The sequence below is a fragment of the Trichomycterus rosablanca genome, chromosome 15, assembly GCF_030014385.1.
Source record: "Trichomycterus rosablanca isolate fTriRos1 chromosome 15, fTriRos1.hap1, whole genome shotgun sequence".
In the NCBI taxonomy this organism is placed as follows: domain Eukaryota; kingdom Metazoa; phylum Chordata; class Actinopteri; order Siluriformes; family Trichomycteridae; genus Trichomycterus; species Trichomycterus rosablanca.
In genome coordinates, this window is record NC_086002.1 from 23,416,980 (window position 1) to 23,428,155 (window position 11,176).

The following is an 11,176-nucleotide window of genomic DNA, read 5'->3' on the forward strand; positions in this document are numbered from 1 at the left end:
TTTGAACTAAAATGAATTTTTGATTATACACTGCTGTATTCTCCCACACTGTCTTTCCATATTCCTAATATGTTTTTTTTTTGGCTACACTGTCATGTCTCTAATGGCTGTTTGTCCCACCTAATTGTACAATTTTTAAAAAAATGCGACAAACATGGCGATTATAGTAAATTGTAATAGGGTTTAGGATTGTTTCTTTGTTTGTCTTTCTTTGTTCTGGCACAACATGTTTAAAAAAAAATTCTTAACATTAAACATTAGTTACATATTAGTTCTTTTATATTCGGTTTTTAAAACATGTATCGACCTCAGATTAAGCGTGAACAGACAACAAAGAACAGATTCTAGTGAATGGGGCAGAAGGGGGCGTGGAACGGTATGTTCTCTGTCCAATAGAAACCCAGGACCTTGGACCAATCAGAGTTACGTGTTCCAACTTGGCTTACTCAGCATGCAGGGTTAATAAAGCGGGCGTGTAGAGCGTCTACATTCACTTGCAGTTTGTTCTAGAGGAAACAGCAGCATCATGCCCGAACCAGCGAAGTCCGCGCCCAAGAAGGGCTCCAAGAAAACCGTCACCAAGACCGCCGGCAAAGGAGGCAAGAAGCGCAGAAAGGCCAGGAAGGAGAGCTACGCTATCTACGTGTACAAGGTCCTGAAACAGGTCCACCCTGATACCGGGATCTCCTCCAAGGCTATGGGCATCATGAACTCCTTCGTCAACGACATTTTCGAGCGTATCGCTGGTGAGTCCTCTCGTCTGGCTCACTACAACAAGCGCTCCACCATTACCTCCAGGGAGATCCAGACCGCCGTGCGCCTGCTGCTTCCCGGTGAGCTGGCCAAGCACGCCGTGTCCGAGGGTACCAAGGCCGTCACCAAGTACACCAGCTCCAAGTAAAGCGCCTTAGTCGCTCTGGCAAACCAACGGCTCTTCTAAGAGCCACCCATCTTATCAAGTTAAGAGAATTTTCCTCTTTTTAAATATTAGATCTGAATATGTCATACACATTATCTAGATAGCCTCACATGTTTATAATACTTGATTTTTATTTATTTATTAATATATTACTATTTTTGGTCACTGTTGTTTTTCACGATTTGTCCACGACTGTCACTATGTGGTGAGTTTAGGAGCTTACACACAATAAAATATCACTACTCTTAAAAAAGATATTATAATACACTCAGAGCCGTAGAGAGAGAGTTGCTACACTGCTTGATCTCGCCAAACAAACCCGGTGCTGCTAAAAAAAATAAAAAAACGATAACTAACTGTAACTGTATTAGGCGTTTACAAATCTAACAAGAACGTACTAAAATTATAGATAGAATAAACTTCGTTTTCGTGTTCATCATTTTATTCATGAGCATTGTGAACTGATATGAAATCGATGTTTTCCACTCGAGCAGTTTTAGGTGAGCTGCCGGCACCGTACTGTACCTCATGCGGTCTTTCCTTTTTTAAATAGTTTTATTTAACAAAATTCAATCACATTACAAATATATACAGATCAATACATCATCAAAATAATTACATCAGTTCAAAATGTTCATTACAAATCCAGAGTAGAATAACACAGAAAAAATATATATATTCAGAGCTTGTTCTTTTTATTTTCCCTTTTTATACATTATTTTTTTTAAGTGAAAAAAAAAAAGAATAATAATAATAAATTACAATCTTAATATTGACCAAGGAAGTGGAGTTTTTTTTGTGCGCAAGTCTTCATTTTTTAGTCTTCTAAGATGGCATACAATTTGTTTAAAAACAATATCTGGGGGTATGTTGCATTGCTCGAAAATCATTTTACACCTAGTTTTCCAGATTTTTGTATTAACAATACAGACAACTAACCAATAAAGGTCATTTATTCTTTGAGAAATATTTTCGAAGATTCCAAACATAATTGTTTTTTTATTTATTTCGAAATCTAAGTTTAAAGTTTTAATTTTGTTCCAAATATCAACTGATCTACTACAGTTTATTAGTAGATGCTCGATGGTTTCATCTTGTAAACAGCCCTGTATCGGGCATAATTTTGTTGTTACAAAGCAACTCCATTTAACGATAACTCTTACAGGAAGTCTTCCAACCGTTATTAACCATATTGTATCGCGTATGTTTTCAGAGATGTTTTTAGAGGAGATATTTTTTCTTACTTTTGTCGATTCCTCTTCGGTTAGTTGACTGTATTGTATCTTTTCACCATAATAATGATTATTAATTATATTATAAATATCTTTATTGGTTTGATTTAGCCAGTCTATATTTAAATGATCATGTTTAAACATAAAATCTCCGTAAAGGAGTTGGTAGTATGGTATATTTAATCTCTTTTTACCTTTTTGTTTTGACCAATATTCTTTTTTTCCAACCCAAATTGCACCTCTATTCATGGCTTGTGTTACATTTTTACAAAATGCTATTTTTAATTTATTACCCATATCAACAGCTCCCAAGCCCCCATGTTTTTTTGGTTTGTATAATAATGCTCTTTTTGTTACTTCTCTATTAGTTCCCCATATATATTTTACACATTGCTTGTTTAATCTTGTAATATATTTATCATCGGGTGGTATAACTGTAGCTAGAAATAATAATTTAGACAAGATAAAAGTTTTTATAATTTGAATTCGTGTCATATAATTGGTAGCTTTATATTTTTCTAGTTCCTCTTTTATTAATTGTTCCTTTTTCTCCCAATTTAGTTCTCTAGTTTTACTATTAGTTATGTATATACCTAAAATTTTTATTTTATCTTTCAGATTTAGATTGATATGGGGTTGAATATCATCATCTCCTATCCAAACTCCTTCGGTTTTGTTTTGATTTAGTCTGGCTCCCGAAACTAACTCGTATGTTTTAAAATGTTCTTTTAAAATATCAAGCTCTTGTTGATCTTTTATTATTACGGTGATATCATCTGCATATGCTGAAATTTTAACTAAGTTATTGGGATCTAGTTGAATACCTTTGATTTTTTTATTATTTTTAATTAATTTTAAAAGTGGACTAATTGCCAAAATGTATAGGGCAGAACTCAGGGGACAACCTTGTTTTACTCCTCTATGACAGCTAAACTTATGAGTTAAAACACCGTTAACATTTATTTGTACTTCCGACTTTGCATAAAGCAGCTTTATCATTTGGATGAAATTTTCTGGAAAGCCATAGTTTTCTAATACATGCCATAGATATTCTCTTGAGACGTAGTCAAAAGCTTTTTTCTGATCTAATGCTACTATGAAATAATTTTTATTTTTTTCATTTGTTAGTATATCTCTTATAGTACTTAGGTTATCCCACATGAATCGCCCTTTTATAGCGCACGTTTGTTCTTGTTCTACAATTTTATTTAAAAATTCGTTCATTCTATTAATTAAAATTTTTGCTAATATTTTATAATCTACATTAGTTACACTGATTTGTCTCCAATTATCTAAATTGTATTGATCACCCTTTTTGAATATTAAATTTATGATGGTATGATAAAAGGAATCATGCATTTTTCTTAATTGGAAACCTTCATTGTATACTTTCTCCAAAAGATCTATCAAGTCATTACAAAATATTTGATAGAATTCAGCAGGGAGGCCATCTGACCCTGGAGTTTTCTCTTTGTTTAGTTGTCTTATGGCTAATTCTATTTCTTCCTTTGTAAATGGTTTTTCTAAGTGTTCTAAATTTTCTATATTATTTTTAGGAAAAAGTTTCAAGAATTTTATAATTTGAGCTTCATCAATATGTTCTTTTTTATATGCAGTTTCACATTTTTCCTGTATTAAATTACGTATTTCATTATTGGTTTTTATAATTTTGCCATCTTGATTTCGAATACCCGTTATATATTTCTTTTCTTTTCTTTCTTTGAAGTGTTTTATTACAGTATTTACATTTCCCATGTAGCTGGAGTCAAAACCAGCTTGTATTTGAGTACTTAGAAAAATGTCATTATTTATGTTTGCGATTTCCAATTTTACCTCTTTTAATTTATTTTCTTCTTCATAATTTCGATTTGATATAGTTTGCAAACTTACGTAGTCAAGGGTTAACTGCTTATAATATTCGTTTCTGCGAAAGTTAAGTTCTTTACATTTACGCTTAAAAAAGGTTCTTATTTGACTTTTTAAAACACTCCATAGTTCTATATTTGACTTAGTTAAAACATTTAATTGCTTAATTCGATTAATTTCTTCCTTCACTTCTATTATTAAATTTGGGTTTTTTAGGCATGATGTATTTAATTTCCAATATCCTTTATTCTCGTATTTCCCTATATTTATTTTAACGTTCACTGCTAAATGGTCAGAGTCTACTAAATATTCTGTTGTATAGTTAATAATTTGTATATTTTTTGATGTGTATATTCTATCAATTCGTGTGTTAACTATCTTATCAAAACGTGTAAAACCCATTCGATTTGGATGTAATTGTTTAAAGACATCATTTAGTTCGGCTGATTCACAGATCTTTTTTAATAGATTTCCCTCCCTACTTATTGGAGTATCCTTAAACGGAATTCTATCTTTTAAATCAGTAATTGTATTGAAGTCCCCACATAAGATTACGGGAAACCCAATATTTAATAATTCTGACATTTTGTGAAAAATTCTTATTTTACCGGCGCGATCTGACGGCGTGTATATATTAATTACTCTGATTTTTTGATTTTGAAAAAAGCAGTCAACTAAAAGAATTCTACCTGGGATTATTTGTCTAACTTTAATAATGTCAACAGGTTGTTTAAAAAATATTCCCACTCCATCAGCTTTATTCTCTCCAATGGACAAGAAACATTTACTCGGTGACCATAATTTTTGTACTTTATTCATGTCGTTTAAGCTAACTAGTCTTAATTCCTGTGCACATATTATGTCACAACGTTTAAGCTTTAACTGATTAATTTTTTGTATTTGATTTTTTTCCGATTGAATCCCTCTTACATTAATTGAAATTACGTTAAGTGACATTCTAACAACCAAAATCCATATATTTATTATAGGGTAAAGGACCTTTTTTTATTTATTTTTTTTATTATTTGTTAATCATGTGTTTTCTTTTGTCCTTTTACCTAAATTACTGTCAGGGGGAGAATTTCTTTTACGTCTTTTATTTTTTATTAATTTAGGTGTAAGAGTAGAGCTTTGTACAACATTTTCTGTTGAGATATCTATATTACCTTGAACATTATCATTAGATGGAGGCTTTAAAGTCGAAGGTTTAATCGAAGTCTTCTTGGTTGGAGCAGGAGGGCTCGTGAGTTCATCACTTGCTGTGGTGGTGGAGGAGGAAGAGTCTGTTTCATCAGAGCTGGTCGATGTGTTAGAAGTGTCGGAGTCCGATGTTTTGTTTCCCTCGGGTTCGATGTTCTTTTCTTGTTGCTTCTTATCTTCATTGTTGGTTTCTATTATAGTTGTTAAAGGCTCTTGTGTGCAGACTTCCTGTAGCGGATTTGTTTCTAGAGAAGACGGAGGGTTGATCACTTGCACAGATTGATTTTGTTGGCTTTGAGAACCTTTAATTTTGTTACTGTAGGAGTAAGGGCAATTGAAGAAAGTGTGACCTTCTTTGTTGCATAGATTACAGATTTCTGTGCTTTTGCAGTCTTTTCCTTTATGACCATGCTGTCCGCACTTCCAGCACTTAAGTATGTCACAGTCTTTAACATGATGTAATGTTGAGGAGCAGATGTAGCAACTCTTGCTTTGCCCCGGGTAAGTTATGCTGCCATTGTAAGGCCCCATTGAGATGTTATTTGGAATAGTCATTGTGTTGCCATCAGGAGTTTTTTTTATCCTAATTTTGAATTTGCGAACGCCATACCATATTCCAAATTGATCAACGGGCTTGTAAACTTGTAAGATTTCTCCAAACCTCTTTATATATTGTTCCACATCGCCATCAGCAACACGTCCAGTCCAGAATTTAACAACTATGAATTTAATATCATTAGGGACAGAAGAAATCAGTTCCCAGTTCTTCCAGAAACCCGTGCCAGTGGCGCTGTTGAAGATCTGCGTGAAACGTTGTAGAGTCTGTAATTGATGGAAACATATTTCGAAGTCTCTGCGGTTTGGAGATGCAATGAAAGAATAAACATCTGCAGCATTAATCCAGTCGCTAAGTAGTAGCTGAGCTCCCACCTCCGTGCGGTTAGGAGCATCGCTTTCACCAGCGTATCTCAGTCGAACCCAGTGCCTCCCCACCTCAGGTGGGGAGGACACACGCGGGAGCATGTGTTAGCGTCCTTTGTTGGTCGCTGTTTCACAGGAAAACTTTCGTTGTCAGATGTTTAACATATGAAAGAGTTGTTAGCTTAACCACCGGTTTTCCCTCGACCACTCATTATGATGATCAGATGTCTTCGTCGAATTTAACTGAAGTGCGGTCTTTCCCAATCCGCTCCCTCCTCACTAACACTCCACTACAGAGGGACCCTCCACGTGAACGCGCAAACGGAGGGGGAGTGAGTAGGGAGCGGATTGAGATTGGGGGGATTGGGCTCCCGGACGGCACTTCATGTTTACATTCCGTTTCTGCTCACCACGCTAGCCTGCAAAATGACCACAGCAAAAGTTAAGTTGATGTTCTCAGATTGAGCTCCCTGATGTGTGTCTCATGAATTAGTTTATATTATTATTAGGGCTGTCGTTAATCGCGGTAATTAAAGCGTTACAATTTTTAATCGCGATAAAAAAAAAAAAATCGAGATTAAAAAATTTTTAATCAAACTATTTTTATTGAGCTGTTTGTGTCACGTAAATTTGCGTCTCTGTGGTAATTTTTGTTTCTTAAAAGTGCATGAAGCAGAACTCTGATGAACAGAACTTCTGATAGCTTCCCTACACACTCGCTCCCTGCGCACTATAGTACACTTAACATTCTTAAAGGACCAGACACTAGATGTGTAATTCACATTACATGACAGGTGAGAGGAAACATTTTTAAGGAAAAATAGTTCTTGTGTGAATTACAAGGGCAGGAAAAACTACAGCAGATACAGAAGGTGCACCCGGGGCCCATGGCAGGGGGGCCTCCACGACATTAACCTCTCACCTCACTACCATTGGCTGCACTCGCCAGGTCCTTATTATTATATTACAATATTTTTGTTAAGTAAAATTAAAATAACTAAAACTGTGCAGTAAAAATACCAGAGGCAGAAATTTGGACTTGAAGTGTAATTTCTGAGTGAGTACTTTTAATTCATTCTGATCAGCTTTCAGCATATGCAATTTGTTGAGGTGGCCAAACTTTTTTTTTTTGCACTGGGGCCCATGAGCTCCTAGTTACACCACTGGTGTTGCATCTAGAAATAATTTATATTATGAGCGCCTGTTTTCAGTGGCAGGGTTATGGACAGGTAAAGATCCTCACTTTGACCAGTTCATGTGAACAGACTTATTTTAAATAACTGGCTGAAAGATGGTAACTGTCAACAACTACATTTCAGCAGCAGTATTATACACATTTTGCACTTACGGCTGATATCTTGTGGACTGTTACAGTTTTTGTGGACAGTTGGTTGTTCAACAGTATTTGAAAAACATTTTTAAATGGTATCTTTTGTTGAGTTTTTATTACACAATACTTACTCTGACCTTTTTGAATCCTGCACTTGAAAAATGACCCAAAGTATAAAAAAAAACTAATACTAGAACTAATAAAAACTAAACTAAAACTAAGCATTAAAAAAATAATAAAAACTAAAAAGAACTAGCAAACCCACTACAAAAACTTATTAAAACTAACTAAATTAGAGAGAAAAAAGTCACAACGAAATAAAACTAAACTATTATGAAAAATCCAAAACTATTATAACCTTGATTCCTACATGTAATACATTAATGAATTCATTGTGAATATGCACAAGTTCATTTTGTCTAATGTAAGTGCTGGAGAAGGTACAGAATGTAGTCGAGTTAAAGTAGAGATATCCAAGGTAAAATATGACTCCAGTAAAATAAAAACAAAAAAAAAACATTACAACGGTTCTCTACGGGAGTGTCACCACTCTGTTCTCTCTACCGCTCTGGATACACTTAAAATATCGTCTCGTTATTATTGTTAGGATTGAAGTTTTGTTTAAGCTGAGAGTGTAATGGTCAACTATTATCATTAAACAGCATTAAGTGGCTTCATTTATATGCATTCTGACACACACACACACACACAATTCAACAGGGCTTCTATGCAACCCTAAACCCTATTACAAAGTACTATAATCACCATATTTGTCGCATTTTTTAATATTGTACACTTAGGTGGGACAGATAGCCATTAGAGACATGACAATGTAGCCCAAAAAATAACCCATACTAGGATATGAGACAGAGTGGGAGAATAGAGCAGTGAATGATCAAAAATTCATATTAGGTAAAAGTAGTGAAATTGTAGTGAAATTGAAATAAAACAATCAAATAGCTTTAGAAACCTTTCAGTGCTTGTGAAAGTAGCATTAGAGACACGTTAGGATAAAAAAATATACATCTAAAACACCTGCAGTGGTGTAGGAGGAGGTGTAGGGTGAATAAAACATGAAGGTAAAATTGTGTTTAGGAATGTGTAATATATAAATGGACAACGCTTGTGTTTGTTGCTAGCTTTTGCAGGTGTGTGTGTGAGAGAGAGAGAGTAAAAAATTTAAGTAAAATAGGTGGATATGTCTCACCTGGACTGCTAGAGTCATTAATGTTATGTTAAATTTGGTGTTAGGGTCATGAATGAGTGATTAACTAAATAAACAATGAATACATTAAACAAATAAATACATAAAAATTGAGTAAATACGTTTTCAGATTCTTCTGTGCTGAACAATACTGACTTATAAAGTCTTTATATGTGACATCTGTGTTAAAAATGTGTTTGTATATTTCACTATATTGTGAGAAATGGGAAGTTATAAGTCATATTCTGCTAAAGCATAACGTTTCATAAACATATTTCAAAGTCAGACTCATCTTGGTTAAAGTGAAAGTGATCTTAGCTGTGTATCAATAAAAGCCAAATAAGTGAAATAAGACATTTTATGTGTCGGTGTTAGCTGTGTTAAAGCTATTTCTGAGTTAAACATTAAAAAGTGCATCTTTATAAAAGAGATGTATCAGATAAATAACTAAAATAGACTTGAATCTGTTTTGTGAGTGTTAGAAAGATCAGTAGAATGTGAATGTTGGAGCCATGTGTTGTTTTAGAAATGTGTCAGTATATGTGAACTTAAAACTGATACGGTGATGTTCTGTAGATCTTACAGCACAAATATGTAGAACTAACTGAAATGAATGTTAGTTTATTAAAATATTCTTCTTATTATCATTATTATTATAAATTGTTATGTTTATATTTTTCTTCCATTTCTGCTACATGACAGTTAAGCACCCTGGACTCGATCTAGTCCTGCTTGGTAGCTGTGTTTTACTTCGCACTAAACAGAGTAACAGAACAAAAACATGCCAGTAAAGAAGAGGGAGCAGTAAATTGCAGCTTGCAAAAAAAAAGGAATAATAATCAGTAATTATTATTCAGAATAATGTATCACTATCAATAATAAAACACTATTCTAGGTACTCAACACAGGGTACTTAGAGGCATCTTAGGACAGACATATTGTAAAATATTAACTGTAAATAATCATAATTACTCATAATAATCCATTTGTTTTTAATATTATAGTTGTTGTCGTAATAATAGTATTATTGGTGATGGTAGTAGTAGTAGTAGTAACATAATATAACTAGTTACTTATAATGTTATGGAAAACCAATAGACAATTAGTGAGCGTGGCTCCCATCTGGTGGCCAAAATGTGACAACACACGAACAACATGTCATGTAGCTGTTACGTTCATACATTTACATTTTCAGCATTTAGCAGACGCTTTTATCCAAAGCGACTTACAGTACTGTGACAGTATACAATCTAAGCAATCGAGGGTTAAGGGCCTTGCTCAAGGGCCCAACAGTGGCAACCTGGCAGTGGTGGGGCTTGAACCGGCAACCTTCTGATTACTGGTCCAGTACCTTAACCACTAGGCTACAACTGCCCTACAACTGTATATGTGTTTTCTTTTATGTATGTATTTTTTTATGTATTTGTGTGTGTGTGTGTGTGTGTATAAATACATTTTACTCAAACACACACATATACTACTAAGAAACAACAGTGCTGTAAGAACTGGTGACAAACATACACAATACACAACACAGAATTGCAGGACTGCAGTCTGAGTCCAACACTGTTTAATATCTACATAAATGATTCTCTATGCAGCTGCACCTAGACCTGTTGGAGCAGTACAGCCAGAACTTGGCCCTAGCAGTACATCTGAAGAAAACAAACCTAGATGTCAGGAACACATGGCACCAGTTTACCATGGTCAGCACTGCTCTGGAGCACACAATGTAGTACACTTACCTTGTTACCTTGATTTTAGTCCTAAGGAAAACACCGACCATTTGGCAATATTGTGTCCTACTGTCATGCTTATAGAGCTACTCAAATCTGAATCTACATACTACACAAACAACAGCGGTCAGAAACTGAGCATCATGTTAGGAGAGGAGAAGGAGAGGAGAAGGAGAGGAGAAGGAGAGCAGCACTGAAACAGCACAGTATGTATCTGCCTCCAACAGTCTGAGAGACACGGACTGATACACCCGAACAGAGGAACAGTCTGAATTAACCCACAAAGAGAAAATGTTCCATATATACATGTTTTATTTTGTATATTCATAGTTTTTTTAATGCTTTGGCAATACTTTTAGTACTACAACAGTCACGCTAATAAAGCTCTTTGATTAAAATAGAAAGAGAAAAAACAGATACAGAGATAGTTTTTTTTTTTTTTTTTATTGTTGTATGGTTATTTATAATTAATATATATATGTATATATTACTATTAGTAGTAGTGGGTTTTTTTTCTCTGTTGTATTTGTTCTTGTTTTAGGCCAGCAATCCTGTGATTTTTTTTAATTTTTGCTCTTCTTCTTCTTCTTCTGTTATTATGACCATCATCATCATCATCATTAAACATGGACATATAGTCCAATGACAATTTGTCACACATGAGGCACAAGAAAACAGATAGTTTAATATCTGCAAATGATACGTAAAGACTAAAAGCCATCAGTATAAGCTGCGCGGCATTGTGTCTAAATAAAACAATTGAACAAC

At 34.3% G+C, this 11,176-nt stretch overlaps 1 protein-coding gene across 1 annotated transcript; it reads left to right on the forward strand.

Annotated features, from left to right (window-relative positions):
- Window positions 1-526: 526 nt before the first annotated feature.
- Window positions 527-10,826, forward strand: LOC134329003 (histone H2B-like). The gene is made up of 3 exons (XM_063010244.1): window positions 527-959; window positions 10,274-10,404; window positions 10,493-10,826. The coding sequence occupies exon 1, from the start codon at window positions 527-529 to the stop codon at window positions 899-901; it is 375 nt and encodes a 124-aa protein (XP_062866314.1). The 3' UTR covers window positions 902-959; window positions 10,274-10,404; window positions 10,493-10,826.
- Window positions 10,827-11,176: the final 350 nt, after the last annotated feature.

Excerpts from the sequence above, each read along its gene's own strand:
- LOC134329003 (XM_063010244.1), top strand. The coding sequence starts at position 527 with ATGCCCGAACCAGCGAAGTCCGCGCCCAAGAAGGGCTCCAAGAAAACC.